Source organism: Onychomys torridus, chromosome X, assembly GCF_903995425.1.
Source record: "Onychomys torridus chromosome X, mOncTor1.1, whole genome shotgun sequence".
NCBI classification, from domain to species: domain Eukaryota; kingdom Metazoa; phylum Chordata; class Mammalia; order Rodentia; family Cricetidae; genus Onychomys; species Onychomys torridus.
The window spans coordinates 47,696,677-47,719,960 of record NC_050466.1 but is presented as its reverse complement, the minus strand read 5'-3'; the positions used below and the strand labels follow the sequence as shown (position 1 = coordinate 47,719,960).

The window sequence follows — 23,284 nt, the reverse complement described above, 5'->3', positions numbered from 1 at the left end:
AATGGGCTGCAAGGAAAATTAACATTTATAGAGAGATAAGGGTAGGACGGGACTTCTAGGTAAAAGGCACAGAACTAGCAGAGGCAAAGAGGCAAGAAACTAGTTTAAAACCAAAACCTGCGGAACAGCAAGGATCCTGTCACCATGTCTATTGTAAAAGGTGCCCTGGAAAAGCCACCACCCTTTGCTTCCGGCTAAGGTCCCGCCCACTGTGGCTGATCAAGCTTTCGACATCCGGCACCACAGGCCAGGCCAGAGGTGGGGGGGCGGGGAAGGGGAGTTGCGCAAGCGCATTCGCGCTCGGGCCAGGGCCCGGGCCTTTGGGCCTTAGGTTACCCTGTCGCGCAGTGTTCTCTGATTCAGATTGTGGTGGCGGCGGTGGCGGCGGTGGCGGCGGTGGCGGCGGCGGTGGCGGCGACGACAAGGGCCGCAACGACGACGACTACCCAGTTCTCCTGCTCTAGCCTGACGCCACCTTCTCCGAAGGCTGCTCCGAAGCAGGAATGTCGCCGCCGCCGCCGTGTGGTTGGCGCATGCTTGGCTTCAGCTTGTTTCTAGGCTCCTTCTGCTTTGCTCTGGAGTCTGCTGAGTTAGGCAACAACGCTACAGGTGCCAATTCCTCGTTCTTTGCCCTGCCCAACCTTGTCTCCGTACCTGCTAACGTTTCTTCTTTCATCCATCCTATCTTCTTTTTTTCTCTCCTCCTTCATTCCTTTCCCCCCACAATTTCATTCCCACTTACCCTCTATCCATCTCCCCCTCCTTCCATCTGTTAAGCCCACATTAATCTTTCATCCATTCTTCCTTCCTAGGTCTTTCTCTCTTTTTCACCCCTTCATGTTTTACCTCCATCATCTCTTCTTTCTTTTTTTTTTCATTAATTTTTTTGAGAATTTCATAAGGGCATGCAACGTATTTTTATAACACTCACCACCCATTCCTCCCCCTAACTCCACCCAGATCCACCCACCCTCAACTTCATGCCCTCTTTCTGTTTTTATAACCCACTGAGTCCAATTTGTGCCTGCCATATACACATGGTGTGGGGCCATCCACTGGCACACATTACATCTCTCTAACAGTCCATCCTTTTCCTTCCATCTCTCCATTTTCCTTCCATTCCCCCTCCCACCATCCTTCCCTCCCTTTCTCCCTGCTCCTTTTTTTTTTTTTTGGTTTTTCGAGACAGGGTTTCTCTGTGTAGCTTTGCGCCTTTCCTGGATCTCACTCTGTAGACCAGGGTGGCCTCCAACTCACAGAGATCCGCCTGGCTTTGCCTCCCGAGTGCTGGGATTAAAGGTGTGCGCCGCCACCGCCCAGCTCCTCCTCTCCTTTTATCCATCCTTCTTTCATTTAATTGTCTTTCCATCTTTTCATCTATCTTTTCTATTCTTCTCTTCGTTCTTTCATTCCCTCTCAACCTCCCCGCCCTCAAGTCTCTGTCTCTCTTCTTCACCTAGGTGTGAAGACATGGCTGATACATAGCACTCTCACCCTAGATTAGGGCTTCTCTGCACTCTAATCTCACCCTTGCTGAAGCAGAGCCCTGGTTACCCCTTTTCTAGGTGGACAGTTAAGGAGCCAGGACCAGCCTAGATCTTCTCATTGCCTTGGTGGTGGTGGTGGTGTTTCAGTGTCAGTGCATGTGATGTAACCAAAGCCCCTCCCTCCTATGCAGATGCTCTGAATATCCTTCTGATCATTGTGGATGATCTTCGCCCCTCCCTGGGCTGTTATGGAGATAAGCTAGTGAGGTCCCCAAACATTGACCAGCTGGCATCCCACAGCATTCTCTTCCAGAATGCCTTTGCACAGGTATGTCTGGGGACCTTAGGTGTGGGTATGTGCATCTGTATTATATGCAGTAGGGAGTATGAAAGAGGGATGCAGAGCTTGGAAAATGGAGGACTCGGCAAGCCTGTTCTCTGCTCACAAGGAGCTTGTACCTGCAAGGCCCCCCTCCTCATTGGGTGGAGACTATGACCTGGCCTTGACATGCTTAAGACAGGCTCAGAATCAGGAACTGCCTGGAGCTGAAAAATCCAACTGAGTTGAGGGTGACTAAGAATCAGTCATCTATCTGGGGCAGTTGTCCTCCCTGAGCCACCTTTCAGGGCTGCTCTCCAAGAGCATCACCCTTTCTGGGTACCTAGGGATGCCATTGCATAGGAACCACCCCCCCCCCCCCCCCACACACACACACATACATCTGCTGTTTGAGAGCATGATTACGACCTTCCTTTGTTCAGAAGACAACAATCTCCAGTACCTGGGCAAAGCTCAAATCCCAATGGTTAGCTTTGAGATCTGCATGACTCAGTTGCCAGGTGGTTGCTGAGGATCTAGAGAGGTTGCTTAGTTACCTTGAAGACTGCAGACATACTTGGCTGGGATGATGCTGACATTTGCTTCTGCTCCCTAACAGCAAGCAGTGTGCGCACCAAGTCGAGTGTCTTTCCTCACTGGGAGGAGGCCTGACACCACCCGCCTGTATGACTTCAACTCCTACTGGAGGGTACACTCGGGGAATTTTTCCACCATCCCCCAGTACTTCAAGGAGAATGGCTACATGACCATGTCAGTTGGAAAAGTCTTTCACCCTGGTACTGTTAAATTATTAAAGCCTGGGCCCTCTGTTTCTGTACCTGAACACTGGAATCCCTTGCTGGTTTGGGGCTATCTTTGAAGTGATCTTTCGGATAGGTTGGGTAAATTTTTATGAAACAATAAGAACAAAACAAAACACTTTTTAACTTAGTTTCATGTTCACAGTCTAAATGAAAAAGAATAGAAAGAAACTGGTTTCCTTTAGAAGTTGGAGGTGATACTTTGGGACTTATTCAGCTGCTTGGCTTGTAGAAGTGCTGGCTGTTGCAGAGATAGTTCTGTTGTCAGTCCAGCTCTGGATCTGACCCTGTGCCTTGCAGGCTGCCTGTCTGTAAAGTTGGGTGTGAGATAACCATATCTGAGGATCTTGAATGTCCAGAGGTACTGTGTGGACTTGATATCCAGGTAAGAGCTACAGCTTGGTGGAAGCTAATGCTTTCTCTGTGAGTAATGTTAGAAAGAGGAAGTAAGTTGGGTGTCAAGTTCTGACTTTGAATACTGCCTGATAAACTGGTTGTTTACTTCCTAAATGAAGGATAGACACCACTTTAAAACAATGATAGAAGGATCACTTGATTTCAAGAATGGAAAGAAATCAAAGAATATAAATGTGTAATTGCACCACCCTGAGGAAAGCTGCGCTTGATGTATTCCTGCCTGTTTTCTGGACATAGTATTTTTCTGATTTGTAGTTACGTTGTTTATAATTTTATACCCCAAGAGTAAATATTTTCCCATTTTATTACACTCCACAAAAATCCCTTTTTAATGACAGCATGGTAGTCTGGCATACCATTCAGGTCATTTTGGCATTTCACCGCCATGAAACTCTCTGGAAGCAGAATAGACTACACTGGGCAATAGCATCAGGGATGTGCGCACCTGACTATGGTCTCAGTGCTGTCACTACTTAGCCATGCAGCTGATTTTGAGTTTCACATTCCTTTTCTGGGAAGCTGGGGCTGTAGTTGTTTTGATGCCCTACCAGGGGAGCATGTCAGTGTAGGCATCTGTGAGTGTAAAGTGTTTTCAAAGTGCTAGATCCATTCAGATGATGATGTTCATCACCAAAGGAGACAGCTTGAGTGTCTCTAAGAGCCTTTTGCACACTGATTATAACCAACAGGCTCAGGACCTTTCTTCTGAAACCTAGCTGGCAGTCCAGGTTGAGAATACCAGTCAGGTAGACTATGCCCTGCTCATTTTTGAAAATAAATGTATCAGAAATCATTTTGTGTGGCCTAAAGCTGAATATCAGTTGAACTTCCTAATTTGGTACTTATAGCACTTGCCTAAGGGAAGGAAGGAAGTGAGTATTTTCTAGAAGAGCAGATAATATTTTGGGAAGGGAAACCAAGCAAGGCCTATATGTTCATTGATCTCCTTCCTGATGTCTAGATTTAGGGATGAGGTTCTTTGTCTTACAGACCCTTACTTCCAAGGTACTTCTGGCAGTTCTTTCTTGGTTTCATATGCTATTTGTTTTGCTTGGTACACAGTAAACTACTAAGCTTTGGGCTGGAGTTATGCTTCACAATTGCATACTTGATCTTGGTCCTGAAGGCATGGGTTTGAGTCTTGGCTCATTCATCTATTGGATTGGCACTGTGCAGGCCACGAGCCCTGTCTCAACCTCTCTGTGCTCATCTGTCTCATGGTGGTGACAGTGCTTTTGCTTTCTCCTTAGGTGGTTGTTGCTTCCTTACATTGGGCAAGAGTCTTTAGCTTGGGCCTCAAGGAACTGTATTGATATGTCAGGTTGGCTGATCTTGTCATTTTGAGGCTTAGGATTTGGGAAGTTAGATGCTCAGTACTAAATTGATGACCTGAACAGTTGCTCAGTACTAAATTGATGACCTGAACAGTTGGTCTTATGGAAATGTATCATCTATCTTGAGCTCTTGATTTTATAGGTGAAGAGACTAAGGCCCAAAGAGGGGAGGAGCTACTTGTGTAGTTGTTCAATTTTAATTTGGTAATGGGGTATTGAAAGACATTTCACATTTTATTCAGCAACTTTCTTTTCCCCAATTCAAGGTATATCTTCCAATCACAGTGATGATTCTCCATACAGTTGGTCTTTTCCACCTTATCATCCATCAACAGAGAAATATGAAAACACTAAGGTAAGTCTGTACAAGAGCTGAGGAAGCACTGTCTTCTTGCCTAGCAAATGGACTATTAAATATATGGTATTTTCATTTAAGCTGGTTATACTATGATAGTTGTAGCTTTTGCTTGTTGTAATGTCTTTCAGAAACAAGCATTAGGATATTTAGCAATTGGTTTGTTGAGCATAATGATTACTTTTTTGTGCAGGCTGGTTTGGAACTTGCTCTGAAACCCAGGCTGGTTTCAGACTCAGAATCTTCCTGCCTTAGCATCTCTGAGGCTAGAATAAGAGGCATGGACCACCACAACTGCCTGATGGGGTGTTTTTCATTCTTAAACCTTAAGTTGGGGCAAGGACGTAGCTCAGTCAGTAAAGTGCTTGCTCTAGAAGCATGAGGACCTGAACTCAATTCCTAGCATCCATCAAGAAGCCAGTACTGGGTTTACAAGCAGGTCCCTGGAGCTTACTGCCCAGCTAGCCTAGCCTAATGTCTCAGTTCGAGACTGGGTCTCAAAAACCAAGGTGGATAGCTTTTGAGGAACAACTGAGGTTGACTTCTACTTTTCATGTGTACTAACCCCCCCACCACAAATGTGTACTGGCACATATACAAACACACATATGTACACATACACAAATAATAAATTAAAGCCTTAACCTTAAGTATTAGTCTGATTAGTTCACTTAATGGATTTTTGTTGCTCACTCTGGATGAAGTATTAAGCTAAGGATTGTAAATGTTGAGATATAATTTATGATAGTTTGTTTGGGTATCCTTTAATTATTTCTGGCCTGGAGATAGAATTCACAGGAATAAACTGAATGTTATGTGTTTTTTTTTTTTTTTTTTTTTTTTTTTTGTCCTTGTCTGGAGAAAGGACAAACACTTTTCTGGTTCAGTTCTGCTTCCAATGTGCATGTTCATTCTGAGTGACTTAAGAACTTGAGGCCTGGTGATGGTGCTATTTATTCAGTATATGATTGTCAGGATTTCTAGTTATTGAATTTAATAGACTGATGTTATGCATTTGTTTTTAAAGACATGTAGGGGACGAGATGGAAAACTCCATGCCAACCTGCTTTGTCCTGTGGATGTGGCAGATGTGCCCGAGGGCACCTTGCCTGACAAACAGAGCACTGAGGAAGCTATTCAGTTGTTGGAAAAGATGAAAACATCAGCCAGTCCTTTCTTCCTGGCGGTTGGGTATCACAAGCCACACATCCCCTTCAGATACCCCAAGGTGAAGATCTGTCTGAGGGCTGATCCAGCACAGCCACTATTATCTGTTATTCACTTATTCACCAGAGAGGCATTTGTGTATTGAAGGTGGTCATAACCCATTGGGATGCCTAATGGATACTAGTGTACTTGGGATAGTGGTAGTCAAAGTTTAAGAGCAAAAAGTAATCTTAGAACATGTAAGAATCTTGTAATAAATACTTAGCTTTCCACTTTCTTCCACTGGAGATTTGATTTCTTTTGTTTGACTCATCATGCAGATGGGCTCATACAACGATGTCATACAGAGGTGAGGCAAAGCCACCAGAAGCTGAAAGGGATTGTTTGTGGGAGAAAATCTCGGGAAACATGAAGCCCTCTTTCCTAATTGCTATTCCTCCCTAAGGTTGCCATATCAGACCCTGTAAGCACAGGAGACAGAATTGCTTGTTTGTACTTCAAATCCTATGCTTCTCTATATCATTTAGAAATGTATAGTCCTTTTAAGTAATCTTTTCCAGGTTTTCTCTTTTTTATTTTTCCTGGGCCTGAACAGTCTAGCCTTTTCACTTTACAAAGAATATCCCTTGGTTATAAATTCGAGTTCAGACCTGGAAGTATGCCCTTTGATGCCCTAGGCATCTTGTTTGATGAGCCTTGAGGCTCTTGCCCTCACAGTAGGAGCTCTCAGCCCCCTTAGAAGAAGCTTGTGACACAGTCTCTTCAGCTCCCTTGCAGAAAAGAGTTCACAAAGCTGCCTAGCTGCAAGCCTTTCAGAAGTCTGCTTATAAGGCTGGCCTTTGGCAACTGGGAACTTTGATTTGGGAGTGCCTAAGTGGTTTTGGCAGACATGGTACATGCTGAGTCAGTGCTTTCCTTATGGAAGCCTGAAATTTTGTTCTGGTTCAGGCAGAGTGCCTACGTGATGAACCCCATGTCAAAACTAGGTGCTGTGGTTTTAATGAGCTTCACTGATTGGTAGTATTTTACATGCACCCTCTTTAAACTAGCTGGGGCAATAAGTGCCTCTTATGTAAAATCCCTGGGAAGGACTCCGAAGCTTGTCATTGGTTTCCTCCAGATTTTTGGCCTCATGTTTGTTTTTTCTTTGCTGATTAGATGTGAAATCCTTTCACTCTAATAAAAGATAACAGTAAATGGGGCCTTCTGCTAAGTCCTGTGCATTCTCCTCATGGACTCACAGAAGCTGAGGGAGGTTGTGGGAGCCCACTGTGCTTTGCTATGCCTTTATATGTTGGGACAGGAGCAGGAGGGCACCTGTATATGAGAGGAGAGAACAGTTGCTGCTGTCATTGTGGGAACCATTTGAGGATTTTGTTGCTGTTTGAGTCTTCTGAGAGGCTTTAGGTAGAGAGCAGGTGATGGTGGGTGAGTACATGGGGAGCATTAGTACCAAGCAATGTATCATAGGCTTTCAGAAAACACAGCCAAATGAGCAGCAACCTTGTGGCTCTGTGTGTGTGTGTGTGTGTGTGTTTTATTTTTTCCCTAGGAATTTCAGAAGTTGTATCCCTTGGAAAATATCACCCTGGCTCCTGATCCCTGGGTCCCTGATGGCTTACCACCTGTTGCCTACAACCCCTGGATGGACATCAGGGAGAGAGAAGATGTTCAAGCATTAAACATCAGTGTTCCCTATGGCCCAATTCCTATGGATTTTCAGGTACCAGTGGTATACCTGGGTGATATATCAGGCACTGATAATGTGATACCATTGGTGAAGCCACATTTGAAGCCAAGGCCAACTGGTTTACATAATGAGTTAAAGGCTCACCTAGGCTAAATACTAAGCTCCTGTTTCAAAAAGCCAAAACAAACAAAAGTCTTCTTTGTGATTTTTGGGGGACAGTGAATTTCTGTTGTTATTGACATGGGCAGTGTTATATGTAGAGCAAGTCTCCTTACTAGTACCTTAGCTTCTAAAGAATGTCGCATCCGACTTGCTATAAGCAGACATAGGTTCAGGATATAGCTTGGGTGAACCTTGCTAGCTCATGGGGGATTAATATGGGCCACGATTTATTAATTATAGGATGTCGGCAGCTGTGTAGAAGCCTAAAATCCTTGGTTTTCTGGTACTTTTGAAGTCTTGTGACATGACTAAAGCAGGTGGTAGTGGATAGAAGAGGGCAGAATTTTCAAAATCTGCTCCTTGGATTGACTGTCTGTGTCAGATTCGCTGGGCAGACTTGTTGAAAGTACATAGTTCTGGCTTACCTTTCAAAGGATATGGATATTCTCCCCCTCCCCACCCATTTTCTTCTTTTTTATTTTTTGCAGTACTAGTGATTAAACCTAGGGCCTCACATGCACCAGGCAAGCACCCTACTACTGAACTAAATTTGCAGCCCTAGAGCTGAAGATTGGGCGCAAGAAACCACATTTCCTCAGAAAGCATATCAGGTGATTGTGATGTACTCAGTGATTTGAGAAAGAGGAGAATAGATTTTTTTTTAAATGAAACAAGTCCAACACACAAAAGATACCTTTTGCTGTCTAAAGCCATTTGGCCCCTGAGTTTACACAGCCAGAGTTCAGAGGTGAGGTATATGCATTTCTCAAAACTGTGTGATTCCTGAGTTTCAAATGGCAAGTAGAGAGAATTCAGAAAGCAACATATATGCCAGTTTGCCAACTACTAGCTTCTTAGTTCTACGTTGTCAAGTCTGATAACAAGATGGTTTGAACTGCAGCCTTAGGTCAATTCAAATTTTATTTTATTAGTGACAGTGACTTGAAATGTCCCTCTACAATGGACTGGGTACCAGGAAGGGTTCTAAGTATTTGAGTGTCTGGGCTGGATGAGAACCTCACTGTTGCCAGACAGGAAACTACTGTGTGACATGGGGGGGCATGGAGCTGGTGCCAGGTGGAGCTGCTTTAGCTCCATGGACATGTAACTTCAAACCCCCATGGTTGCTTTTTTCAGTTCAGAAAAGTTTTGTTTTGAAGTTGCTTTCTACTCCATGCAAGCAGCATGACGCCTGTCAAGTCACTGTGCCTTATGTTCTTGATCAAGCAGAAGCAGGAGGGGTACAAGTTTTCTGTGAGGATACCAACTTGAGATTCTTAGTGAAGAGTGTAGAGAATATGTGGAAGTATACTGAGAGGGTCAATGCTACCTGCATGGGGAGAACCCCCTTGAAGTTTTGTGCCCTTTCCTTACACCCCTAGTCATGTGACACAGCAGGCAGCATGGCTCATATAGTTACTTGGGTGACCTTGTATGGGGGAGGGGCAAACCTCTTATGCTCTATGGACCTGAGCTATGCTCCCTGAATGTCTTTTCTTAATTCACCTATCTCCCTCCTTCAGCCTCCCAGTTTTATGCTTAGGCCTGCACCTGCTTGGTTACACAAGTCTGGTTATGGCCCCTTCCCCTTGCAGCTCCCTTGCCTGACATTCTTATTGCCGCTCTTCCCATTCTGTCTTGGGGAGGGAGTCCCATGGCATGACCCTCCCTGTTCTTGCACTCTCATCAGCACACTTGGCCCATTTACAGTACCCTTATAATGAAACAGTTCAGCTGTGAGAGTTGCTGGAGAGAACCTCTGTTACTACTAAGCAGAGGTTCTCAGCTGTCCAGGTGAGCTCTTTGCTTGTTTGGTGATGTCTATTCCTACTGATATTCTCTGCAGCCTCTTTGCTCACATCTTGCTATCTTCAGAAGTACCATTTCTATCACCTCTGCCTTGTTCTCTTTCTGTTTGCTGCTCTGCTGCCTCAACTGTTTGATGTGGTGGTATTGTGTTCCCCAAAATATTATGCACCCTAATAAACTTATCTGGGATCAAAGAACAGAAGTCACTAGATACAGAGGCTAGAAAATGGTGGCACTCACACCTTTAATCCTAGCATTCCAGAGGTAGAAATCTCTCTGGATCTCTGAGTTCAAGGCCACACTGGAAACAGCCAGGCATGATGACACACACCTTTAATCCCAAGAAGTGAGCCTTTAATCCCAGGGAGTGATGGCAGAAAGCAGAAAGATATATAAGACGTGAAGACCAGAAACTAGAAGCTTTTAGCTGGTTAAGCTTTTAGGCTTCTAGCAGCAGTTCAGTTGAGATCCATTTGGATGAGGACCAGAAGCTTCCAGTCTGAAGAAACAGGATCAGTTGAGGAATTGACAAGGTAAAGTGGCTGTGGCTTGTTCTGTTTCTCTGATCTTCCAGTGTTCATCCCAATATCGGGCTGCAGGTTTTTATTAATAAGACCATTTAAGATTCATGCTATAGTTTGAGGGCAGTGAAGAGTAGCCTATTCTGGCTGCATCCATGATCTTTCTGGTCTATTTGTTCTACATCTTTCTCTGCATGAGTTTCTGCCTTCCTGGTTCACTAAGAGTTCTCACTGTGGCAGACACTGACCTTGTTGGCAAAAATCTGTCTTCTATGTCTTCAACTTCCCTGAGCTTGGTGCTACTTTCTCATTGTTTACCAATCTAATCTGGAGCTATCTGACTCTGATACTTTCTTGCTAACCTTTCTGGGTCTCTCTTTATTTTAGTATGCATGACAGGATCCTCCTGTGTCTCCCAGTTAGGTACTGCTCCTTGGTCAATTTCAGCCTCCTACCTTGGCCTTTCTTACCATTCTCCCTAATTAGCCTCATCTGAACCCTGTTGTTAGATTAATCCAAGAACTACTCCAGCCTAGGTGTGTCTCCTAACTTTCAGACACACATGTCTACCTTCCTGTTACTGACTCCCAGGCAGATGATTGTGGAGACCCTGATTTTGTTGTTTTCCACGTGGTAGGCCACCACCCCTACTCTGCCTTTTCTCCTTCCTCTTCCACTGTGTCTCTTCCTATCAAATGATAGCAAATCATGCTGTTGGTGAATGTGAAATTTTGTCATCCTTGGCTTTCTCATCCTCCTCTGATACCATGTTTCTTACCTGTCTCCACACCTGCTTGATCTCCCCAAATTCTTCGTAGTTCTGCCTTGTTCTCTGAACACAACTTTAAAAAAATAATTCCATTTTTTAGAGATAGGGTCTCACGCTGTAGTCCCAGCTGAAGAAAAATGCATGGTGATCTTTCTGTCTCAGCTTTCCAAGTGCCAGAATCACAGGTAAATACATCACACCTTTCTGATTTTCTTTCTTTTTTCTTTTCTTTTCTTTTTCTTTTTTTTTTGGTTTTTCAAGACAGGGTTTCTCTGTGTAGCTTTGCACCTTTCCTGGAACTCACTTGGTAGTCCAGGCTGGCCTCGAACTAACAGAGATCTGCCTGGCTCTGCCTCCTGAGTGCTGGGATTACAGGCGTGTGCCATCACCACCACCACCACCACCCGGCTCTGATTTTCTTTTAACAAGTATTCTGAATTCTTCTTAGGTGCCAGCAGTAGCTCGGTACTATTTTGTCTACAAAATCTGCGCTGCTGTTGCCACAGGACTTTTGTTAATCTGCCGCCTATATTGCTTTACCTCTGTCTTGAAAGACTTTTTTGGCCTACATCCTGAGACTTTTACTCCCTTGAAGAACTTCTAAGTGTATGTCATCTGGCCGTAACCTACTGTTTTTGTCTGCCTTCCTGTGTTATTACATAGCTCTGGATGTGCCTTGCTCTTCCATAACTCCACTCTGTTATATGCATAACTGTTTTATGCATAACAGCTGTTGCTGTAGAGCATCTTGCTCATATTTGGTTGATAGCAATGGAAACTCCTCTGTGAAGTTTCCCCTGATTTATCCAGACAAACTAACTTGAAGGCTCATTTGCCTGTCTTAACTCTGGCCCTTCTGATAATGAGTATGTCTATTTCTCTGTAGTTGTACCCTTACTGGCTAGGTGGCTTAATAGGTCTGAACATCATACCTGCTTTTTTATTGCTTTCTTTCAATGACCAGCATAGGCAAGAGGTGTTTTGATCCTTAGGAGAACTGAAGTTCTCTGGGCTCCAGACTGAAAAGTTTATTTACTAAAAAGTGTATGTAAGCAGAGGTTTAGCATAATCCTTCTAAAAGCATAGATGTTTGTCACTGCAAGTAGATTAAGGGATAAGTCTCATGACTGCCCTTATCCTAGCAATGAGAAGTAGCATCTCACAGGTCCATCTCATGAGACAGGGACCCTGAGGATGGTAGAAGATGGGGCTGATCTGGTAAGTGGTTCTCTTGTTTCTTACCACTTGGGGGATAGTGGGGAGGGAGAATAATATTTTCCTTAATTGAGGAGTCAGTCCAGGAAAGGCTTATTCCTTCTTTACTTCTGGGTATAGACTAGCAGTCCCAGCATTTCCTCTTGGGTTACCCTTCATTATTCTTCTGCCCATTGAGAGTTTGTTAGAAATGAGCTACACTTGACACCTTGATCCATAAAGTTAATCAGTTGCCATTTCTTGCTGGGTAAGAAAGTGGTCAGAGGACAAGCCTACTCAGTGTCGTTATTAAGGGTTAATTTGTGCCCTTCCCCCAAAGATATATTGAACTATTTAACTTCTCCTACCTCAGAATGTAGCCTGCTGTAAGTTAAGATGCACTCATACTGATCATGTAAGTCCCTAACCCAATATGACTGTTGTCATGATAAGGAGGTCAGGTAGGGAGGACAGTGATAGAAACAGATGCAGGAAGAGCTGCATGTAAAGACAGAGACAGATTGCAATGAGTCAAGAAACGCAGGTACATTTAGAACAGTAGTTCTCAACCTGTGAGTCTCGACCCCTTTGGGGGTTGAATGACTTTCACAGGGATCACCTAAAACCATTGGAAAACAAATATTTATGTTACAATTTATAATAGCAAAATTATAGTTGTGAAGTAGCAACAAAATAATTTTATGGTTGGGTAATCACCACAACACAAGGAAATGTATGTATTAAAGGGTTGCAACATTAGGGAGGTTGAGAACTGCTCTAGAACTTTCAGAAATGGCCCTCTCCAAACATTGATCTTGGACTTCTGGTGTCAGTGGCTGGGAGACAATCCATTTCTAGTGTTTCAAGTCACCTGGTGGCTTGAATGGAGCTGAGTGGTCTCTTTGGCATACTCCTCATCAGAGTACATGTGGCTCTGGGAATGCCAGGATGAAGGGATCATTTTCTGTTTAGATTGTCATTTCTAGAGACTGTCCAGAATAATGCAGAACAGACAGAGAGGAATAGTTAATGACATCCATTTGCCATGACATGTATCCTAAAATAAAAGCTGATTTGCTATCAAACATGTCAGTTTGGTCCTACAGATTATTAGTCTGACCTCTCCAGGAATAGGACTGCAGAAGGTAGGAAAAGGAATGTTAGGTTTAGCATAAGAACATCATCAATCAATGGAGAGGTTGGGTTTAGGAGAGATGTTCAGGTAGCTATTCCCTTTGTATGCCAAGGCAATCAAAATTGCTCTTACTCTTTTCATTTGCAGCGGAAAATCCGCCAGAGCTACTTTGCTTCTGTGTCCTATTTGGATACTCAGGTTGGGCATCTTTTGAGTGCTTTGGATGATCTTCATCTAGCCAACAACACAATTATTGCTTTTACATCTGATCATGGTAAGCATTTTGCAGGGCATTGGTGAATTGAGCATCTCAATTTCCTCTGAAGCATGCTTTAGACAATTTCCACATACATAGGGGTATACTCTTATGTAACCCAGCAGTTCTCTGAGTCCAGGATCATGGGGAGCTTTTAAGAGCAACTTAGTTCTTGGTCCTCCCTCTTGGATTGGATATGTGAGAATGGAGGCAAGTGCTATGTCTTTTATCTTAGTGATTTCATCAGTGACCTTGCATTTATGTGAGAGAGGGTTTGCTTTGGTGTCTCTTAATGTCTTTTGAATTATGTATATGTGTGTGTGTGTGTGTGTGTGTGTGTGTGTGTGTGTGTGTGTGTGTGTAGAAGAGGACTTCAGATCCTCTGGTGTTGGAGTCATAGTTGTGAACTGCCTGATATGGGTGCTAGGAATTAAACGGGTCTTCTGGAAGATCGGGAAGTGCTGTGAACTGCTGAGCCACCTCTCCAGTCCTCAACATTTTTAAAAAGTTCGCATACATAGTTATAGGCTTCATTACAGCATCATCAAACATATGTCATTATACTCTATTAAAATTAATCCTTCCCTCTACTGCCCTCTCCTGTATCTTCTGCTCCTCCTGCATCTGATTGCCTCCATCCACCAATGTGGTTCATTCTGCTTTTGTGTCACATGTATTCCACTGATATATCCAACTATCCTTCCTTTTCCCCCCTTCTTTAGTATTGCTTTCTTGGAGGAAACTCCCATTTCTAATCTAGAGAACTGGAAGATTTTTATTTGGTGGTTCTCTACTTCCTCCTTGTCTAAAGACAGACCCTTGGGCCTCTCAGGGATATGTGCTTTCTTTCTCACATTTGTTATCTTTTATTTTTCCCTTTATTGAAAATAGATTCTTTTTCTCATACAATCTGTCCTGATTAGGGTTTCCCCTCCCTCTATTCTTCTCAATTACCCGCCACATCCCCTCTCATCTGAATCTACTCCCTTTCTGTCTCTCATTAGAAAACAAACAAACAATAATAATCAAATAAAATATAATAAGATAAAATAAAAATTAACACATTGGAATTGGACAAGACAAACTGTGGGGAAAGAGCCTAAGAGAAGGCACAAGAATCAGAGATCCACTTGTTTGCGCACTCAGGAACCCCATAGAAACACTAAACTAGAAGCTATATACACCAAAGATCTGGTGTGGACCTAAGTCCTGTGCATATTGCCTCAAGTCTCTGAGTTCATATGAGCTTTCATCATGTTAATTTAGAGGGCCTTGTTTTTTTGGTGTCCTCTATCCTCTCTTGCTCTTAACACTCTTTCTGCTTCCTCTTCCAAAGTGTTCCTGAAACCTGAGGGGAAGGATTTGATGGAGACATCCCATTTAGGGCTGAGTGTTTCAGGGTCTCTCACTCTGCATAATGTCTGTTGGTCTCCGTATTTATTCACATATTTGTTCCTGGTTATAGCAGCCTAGACTGGAGCTTAGCAGAAGAATAATGAAAGAATATATTTATTTAGCCATGAACTAAAAACAACAGCTCTGTCCTGAATGCTGTGGGTTAGGCTAAGTGCTGTGCCTTGGATGATGCAGCCCACTAAAGCTGGTGAAGGCCTGTTGGACTTAGAATGGCCATATTTGGAAATGCCACAGGAGAGCTTACTTTGTCCCTTCCAGGTCTGTGCATGCACATCAGTCAAATTTCCCAGAACTGACTCCTGAGGTCCCACTGCTGGGGTTCCTCATTTTTGTGTCCCCTAGGTTTCTTAACCCTTAACCTTTTAGCTTCATGCTACGCAGGAACAACATGACCTCTGTACTAATGCCCTACCCAAATGGGTCAAGGCTGCTTTGTCCTGGAGAGAGCAGAGGAGTGGAGGTTCAGGGTTTCCCCTCACCCAGTCCACAAAGATGATAGTCTGGAGAGACATCTTACTGAGCTCCTGCAGACTCTTTGAACACTCCTCTTAAGTTTCCAGCATTACAGACAGAGCAATGGACAGATTGTCAGAGCCCTTGCACATCCACAGTGACATGATGTCTATTCGTAGCCACTGGTTATTCAGTCCTTCTAAGTAGGAGTCTACTAAGGAGAGTAGTCTGAGGTTATGGCTGGATTCTAAATCTGTAATCAATCAATCAATCTCTCTCTCACTCTCTCCCTCTCCCTCCCTCTCCTCCCTCTCCCTCTCTCTCTAATTATTTTATTATCTTTACTTATTTAAGTTTTCTTTTTTCCTGAGACAGGGTTTCTCCATGTAGTTTTGGTTCCTGTCCTGGATCTCACTCTTTAGACCAGGCTGACTTTGAACTCACAGAGATCCGCCTGGCTCTGCCTCCCGAGTTCTGGGATTAAAAGGTGTGCGCCACTGCTGCCCAGCTGTAAATTACCTTTTATTCTAGAGGAATTTCCTGAAGTTATGAGGTTTGGTGTCCTCTGCTCTTTACATTGAGAAATGAAATGGTATCTAAAGTAAACAAACCGTAATATTATTAATTTTCTTTCATTGTGTTCTTTTTATGGCCCAGGGTGGGCCCTAGGTGAACATGGAGAATGGGCCAAATACAGCAATTTTGATGTCACTACCCATGTGCCCCTGATGTTCTATGTTCCTGGAAAGACAGCACCACTTCCTGGAGTAGGCGAGAAGCTTTTCCCTTACCAGGACCCTTTTGACCCTACCTCAGAACTGATGGATCCAGGTATAAACATACAGAAGTGACAGTGCCTAGCAGTGAGAGTACCTTTGGTTTATATGTGAATTACCTTATCAGACAACAAGCTGTCCCTCTTTGTGGTATGTTGGAGTTCATTCTCAATATTGTTTAGTATTCATGTATTTTTTAGCATCTCCCATGCACTAGGTTGGGAATGCATGGCAGAGTCAGAGCTTACAAAAATGGCTACTATATATTGGGGCCCTTGGAAAGTATAGAGGGCCAAATGAGTAAGTGACATTCTCAAGGTGGGAAGGTCTGTTTGGAGGTGACAACAACATGTCATACATTAGAGGAAGTGGCTGCTGAGACAAAGTCTCCCCAGCATATGAGTAGAATGTTTTGGGGGTTACCTCGTGCTTACTGAGAGGTATTTTTGATTTTGGAGCTCATTGACCTATTGAAACATACCAGGTTAATCTGCTCTGTACTCCCCAGCAGCAAAGGGCATTTACTTCGATTTCTACATGCTATTCCTTCAAAGCCTTGAAAAAAGGTACTCTTCCTGCCCATGTAAAGTGGCAGGTATAGGTTCTTGAGAGTTGTATCCTTACTTTATCTGACTAGTGTACTTTCAGACACCAGTTATATATTTCAATGATATTTGGCTTTTCAGAGTGCTTTTTTGTGAGCTATGCTAAATCAGATTGCCCTTTTTCTAGACTAACTGGTCCCTGGCTCCATCTTTAACACCTAAGTCTTGCATTTCATGTTCATTGCTATGTATACTGATCTCAGTTTTAGATATTCCTTCTGGCCTTTCTGGAATTTTTAGTTTGCTTATATCATCCATTTTTCTTTTTGCACATTTAATTTTGTATGTTTCATGCTCTATGTGTCTTTCCCAACACCAAAAGAAAGGTTAAAGAGTTTCAAGGCATGAGTTTAATTTTTTATTCTGGGACAAGTCTGGTTGGTGAGTCTTTTTTGAAACTTGTTGGAAGATACTCAGCAAATTAGAAATCCCTGTATTGTAGTGCCATCCTTTTTTTTTTCAAGTGTAATCTGTAGTCTTCATGTTTTCTCTGAATTTCAACTTTTACTTCAAATAGTTTGTCCCACTTGGCTGGTCAATCTAACATGTCTGGAGCTGAACTTAACACTGATTCACCTTCATTCTTACCTTTGACACTCTTATCCTTAGAAATGATGTTGTCCTTTAGGTCCCAAACCAAAAATACTTCCACCACCTCCCCAGAACAAAACAAAACAAAACAAAAAAACAGCCTGCCAACCAACCAACAAACCAACCAAACCAAAAATCCTGTAGACAGAGACTTGTAATCATGGTTACTCAGAGGCTAAGGCATGAAGGTCACATGCTCAAAACCTATTTGAGATACAGAGTGAGTTTAAGGACAGTCTCTATAACTAATTGAGAACTCATCTCAAAAATTAAAATTTAGGCTCAGGACCTAGCTCAATGGTAGAGTGTTTTCCTAGCATGCATAAGGCCCTGGTTTTCATCCCCAATAATGAAAAAAGAAAGTTGTGAGTCTTTTCAATCCATCCTTTTTTCTTTATCCCATATGTGCTTTGCATCCACAAGCATGTTCCTTTCTATTCAGAATCTGTCTCTGCCTGTTCTCATCAATTCCACTGCCATCATTCTTCTGCTGTAGCAATTTTCTGAAGTCACCTTGCTTGTGTCCTTGGTTCTCTAGAGTGTTTCTTTCTCATAGTATTGCAAGTAACCATTTCCAAACTCAAAGCAGAGGTAGGAATATATAGCTCAATGGTGGAGTTCATGTTTGGGATGGACTGAAGCCCTGTCTTCTATCCCTAGCACTGCAAAAGATGAAAGTTAAAACCAAAAGCAGATTCTCCAAAATACAGACTTAATTAGGAGCCTCATATATTCCTAGCTCATGGAGTAAATGTCTGTACAATGGCTGTCAAGGCCTTACATGACCCAATTGCCTCCTCATCTTAGAATTCCTCTTGGCAAGTATCCAGACCATTCTTTCTGTGCAGTGTTCCACAGTCTTAATTCCTCTTGACTGGACTGAGGGTAAACAACTGTTTTTCAATGATGTATACATGTGGTCATATTGTCTTCTACTTTCATAGTGGTGCTTTTTGTATGAGAGGCTTTATCTAGGGAGATGCAACATACACATGCATATATATCTCCTCATCCCCAGAAAGGTAATCCATGACAGACCAAAGTAACGATTATACCAAAGCCCAACTTGGCGAATCAGTGAGTTTTATGGGGTCACTAATAGGAATATGGGTGAGGGAATACTCACAGGAGCACTGATGACTCAGAAGTAGCTGCTTTGCTGAAAAGGCCACATCAACATAGTTGATGACCCATAAAAGCTTTGTCCCTAGAGTTATTGACATAAGTTGCTTAGAGCTTGACATTTCTAAGAGATGGCCTGTAAACAGCTGGGCTGAGCAGTCTCCTCCAGCAGCTGTTTACTGCTACCGATCTATGGTTATACACAATGTGGTATATACATACAGTATAATATTATTCATCCTTTAAAAGAAAGGAAATGCCAGTGTATCCTATAGAATGGATGAGCCTTGAGTACTCATTATATTAAGTGAAATAAGCCAGGCACAAAGGATCAAATGTGGTCTGAGACTATTCACATGAGATATCAAGTAGTCAAATTCATAGGGCTAGAAAGCAGAATCAGTATTATCAGTTGATGGTGGTAGAAAAATGGACACCTATTGTTTGGTTTTAATGAAAGTTTAAGTGCTAAGGTGGTGGGGACAGAGACATAAAGTGAATTGTAGAAGTGATGGTGATGATGACACAATGTGAATACATGAATTGCCACTAAAAAGTGGTTAAGATTGTGAAGTTCATGTTTTGTGTATTATACCGCATTAAAAAGAAAATATAGATGAAATGCAAATATTTAAAAATGAGTAATCTTGCCGGGCGTTGGTGGCACACACCTTTAATCCCAGCACTCGGGAGGCAGAGGCAGGTGGATCTTTGTGAGTTCGAGGCCAGCCTGGTCTATAGAGCGTGATCCAGGAAAGGCGCAAAGCTATACAGAGAAACCCTATCTCGAAAAACAAAACAAAACAAAAAACAAAACAAAACAAAAAGAGAAATGAGTAATCTCCAGCAGACTTATTCATAGTGGGTAGATCTTTAATTGGTTAAACCTGTCTGGATCAAATATTTGGCTCCAAAATTTAAGTAGTTTAAAAATGCTTCCAACAGGCTGGAAATACTTTAATTTTACATCTCATTTACATTGAATGGACCATTAGTGAAGAGAGAATTCCTGGAGAGGTAGCATCTCTAAATTTCTTTTGCTAAAAATTAGATGTTATATATGTAAACGAAATGAGGAACAGGTGGTGCTTAGACAGGCTTCTGGTTTAGCTGGGTCTGCAGTGTATTAGATCCAGCTGTGCTGCTTCCTGTTTCAGGTAGGCACATCATGGACCTTGTGGAACTTGTATCTCTCTTCCCTACACTTGCTGGACTTGCAGGACTTCAAGTTCCTCCTCGATGCCCCATCCCTTCATTTCATGTTGAGCTGTGCAGAGAAGGCCAGAATCTCCAGAAGCATTTGCAGCTCCATGACTTGGAAGAGGATCCACACTTCTTTGGTAATCCCCGGGAGTCGATTGCGTATAGTCAGTACCCGAGGCCTGCAGATTCCCCTCAGTGGAATTCTGACAAGCCAAGCTTAAAAGATATAAAGATCATGGGCTATTCTATACGCACCATAGACTATAGGTATACTGTGTGGGTTGGCTTTAATCCTGCTGAATTTCTGGCTAATTTTTCTGACATCCATGCAGGGGAACTTTATTTTGTGGATTCTGACCCATTGCAGGATCACAATGTATATAATGACTCCCAACATGGAGGTCTTCCTCACTCATTGAAACCTTGAATTCTGCCAGTCAAAGAGGACACATATGTGTCCCTTTGCCCCCTTCTGGCTTGTGAAAGGTGGCATTAGAGATGGTTATCTTTTACTACTCATTGTATTAGATGTAACATGAGTGCGAAGCAATCAAAACATGCATCATCAATTTGGCCTAGGACTATGTGGCAGATGAGTCTTTTCATTTCGTTCTTCGTAAGTTATAATCAATCATTGGATTTGGGCTAGGCTGAAACTCTTCCATTTTAAAAGCACTCAATAGCTTAGATTAAATAAGTACAAAGTGAACTTACTGAAATGTAATCATACCTTTGTATATACAATCCATGCTAGCCAAAAATAATACTATACTCAAATAATTTACTTGTTGAATTTAGTGCATTTCAAAAAGTAACCATATATCTTAGGTAGCCCATTGTAGTCAAAACATGTTAACATGGAACTCATTTATTCTCAAATGTGAAATTAAGTAGTAATTCTAGAAGCAACTACTATATGGTCTATATTCAACTTTTGCGTCTAAGAATACAGATTTAAAAATCAAAGGTAAAATACCCATGGAATTATTAATGCAGCATTTCTTCATTAAATAATAATGCTGAGTAAAGTATAGATAAAGGTAAGAAATTCAGTTAACTGTTTCAATACTTGCTGGTCCAAATAATAATTTGTTATTAGATAGCATAACTCTTGAATTCAGTGGCTATCTGTTAAAAAGTCTGTTATTCAAAATGAACAGCATTTAAAATGTAACTATACCCATGATTTGAATATACATTCAAAATTGTATTCATATTCCTATTTAGAGAATTGCAGATACCCATTTATCCTGGAGGCAGGAGCTATTCTACTTCTACCTTTTGGTAAAGAAAGCATGAATTTATAAAATGTACATTTTCTTGTGGCTTGTGGAAACTTTTCATTAATAGGGTATAAGTAATTTTCAGAATGTAGTTCTGCATTCCCTAAATATGAAAGTGACAGAAAAGGTATGTAGTAGGGATAATGTTATTTCATTACTGTTAAAGAAAAGTTAGTTCTTTAATATGCTAAAAGCTGTTCCATTATCAGTAGTCAACAGCTTTCCAACATACAGTATATTTAGTCTTGTTTTAAAGGAGTAATTTCAATAATTTTCTCCTTAAAAATGCCTCAGTGTTTCAAGGTAAATGTCTGTAAAACAACCTATAGCAAATAGCTAATTAGAATAAATTAATGTCATATATTAAATTGCAACCCAAAGGCCAAGATGTTATTTTTAAGTCTGTAAAATCTCAAAGACATTGTGTTTACTAATTGGCCTACAGTAGAGAGGTAGCTGACAGTACAGTGATTTTGCTGAGCAATTAAATGACTGTTGTGGCAATAGTAATTTGTATTTGGGGATTGATTTTCCCATTCATCTCTCCTGATCCCCAAATTTGCCTTGTCTAGAAATTGGCTTTTGTAGATGATTTGTTTCAGTCTTTTCTTGTTCTTTATCTTTATTACCTTCATTGTATTCACTCAGTACCATTTTTGCAATTTAGTTTAGAAGTTGTTCACAGCTTGTTTTTATTTTACTTACCTTTGTCTCCTACTCCATAGTTATGGGGATAGATTTTGACACAGATTTTTATTTTATGTCCATTTATTGTTCCTGTTTGACCATAGTATACACATATCATTTTTCTTATTTTATTTCCTGAAGCATAGCTTTAGTGTCAACCCCCTCCAAATTTAGCTTCCTATGAAGTCCTATCCACTTAATAGCCAAAAGACATATGTGACTATTTAAATTTAAATTCACTGACATGAAATAAAATTTTAAATGATTTCTCGTACATCATAATTCAAGTGCTCAGTAGCTAGACTTAGCACCTATCCATCATAGCAGACAGTTCTACTAGACAGAGATACCCTGGATTTGAGCTGGATTTGTTGGTCCTGATGGGCAGGTTCCTACTGTCCTGCATTTGCCCACAATGAGCAAACTATGTTTCGTCTAGGCATAGAGTGGGGAGTTTGCTGTGGCCATCAGCCTCTTCCTTTCATTCTCATTGCCATTGCCTCTGTCCTTCTCTCTCTCCTTCCCAAATAGTTTACCTCCCCCCCACTTTTCCACCCCTGTTCCTTAAGGAATCCATGTGTCTTCCTAAAAATCCCTCTTGACCCTGCCCTTTGAGAACACCGTCAGTGCCTACTAAGGGTCTAGAAAGACCTCCGCTGAGCAGTCAGAGTCTTCCCTGGCTCCACAATGCCCCTTCCCTTGGCTGACTTTCCCTTGCCAATCCCTGCCTCCCTGGCCCTTCTAGCTTGTGCCTCTCTTTTTTGCTCCAACATCTCCATGGCCATTCTTCATAGCCTGGCTCCCCTGCTCCCACTGCTTAGAGGCTGAGGCTTTTGGGACTCTCTAGACTATATTGTGGGGGAAAATGAACATATCTAAAAAATCTGCTATTTACTTAACTTTTAAAAAGGCATTTTTCTTATTATGAATTTGATGTGTTAATTATAGAAAAATTGGAAATCAGAAAGAAAAGAAAAGGCGAGAAAATGTCTGAGTGCTTTATCCTGAGATTTCCACTTAATATCTTGTCCTTTTAGGGGTATGAATGTTTTATATTTCTTGATCCTCTATGTTCTTTATAATACAATTTCTGTTCTTTCTCTCTAAACATTATGCATGGTTATTAGTGACTTTTGCAGATATTTTATATTGCTGGTAATATATTTCATTGCATAGTTTTGTTGTAATTTTCTTTACCTTCTTTCAATTGTTGGAAATTTAGGTTATTTCCAAACTTTCAGTATTATAAATAATGTTATGACCAACTTTGTGAATAGAATGTTTTTATGTATTTCAAAGTATTCCCATAGGATAGTCTTTCAGTGCCATGTCATGCAAAACAGCTCCATTTTCTCCTTACTCTATCTCTACTATAACATATTAAGTTAGAAAACAAAGTCAACAAGCCTATAAATGAAAAACATAACACCAAGAAAGAAAGCCTGTAGTCCTACAATAATAGGTAAAAGTTGTATCCTGCTTTGATGTCTGCTTCTTTGCATATTATTGACATAAGCCATTATTCTCTCTGTGTGATAGTTGGGTATTTGCATTTCTAGTTGTCTGACTTTGTGTGGTCATATTATGGGTTTTACCTTTTAATGTAATAAAATAAATTGCTCTTTTCTGGTGTGATGGTTTTTCCTGCATATTTGTATTAACCATAGAACAACTCCATTTTTGGAACTGAATAAATACTTGTTTTCCTTTTC

The 23,284-nt window shown here is 41.7% G+C and overlaps 1 protein-coding gene across 1 annotated transcript; it reads left to right on the top strand.

Annotated features, from left to right (window-relative positions):
- The first annotated feature begins 285 nt into the window (after positions 1–285).
- On the top strand, positions 286–23,284 carry Ids (iduronate 2-sulfatase). The gene is made up of 9 exons (XM_036174425.1): positions 286–609; positions 1,679–1,815; positions 2,426–2,603; positions 4,645–4,733; positions 5,761–5,961; positions 7,453–7,623; positions 13,328–13,454; positions 15,963–16,136; positions 19,557–23,284. Exons 1-9 carry the CDS (start codon positions 504–506, stop codon positions 20,027–20,029), a joined length of 1,656 nt encoding a protein of 551 aa, XP_036030318.1. The 5' UTR covers positions 286–503; the 3' UTR covers positions 20,030–23,284.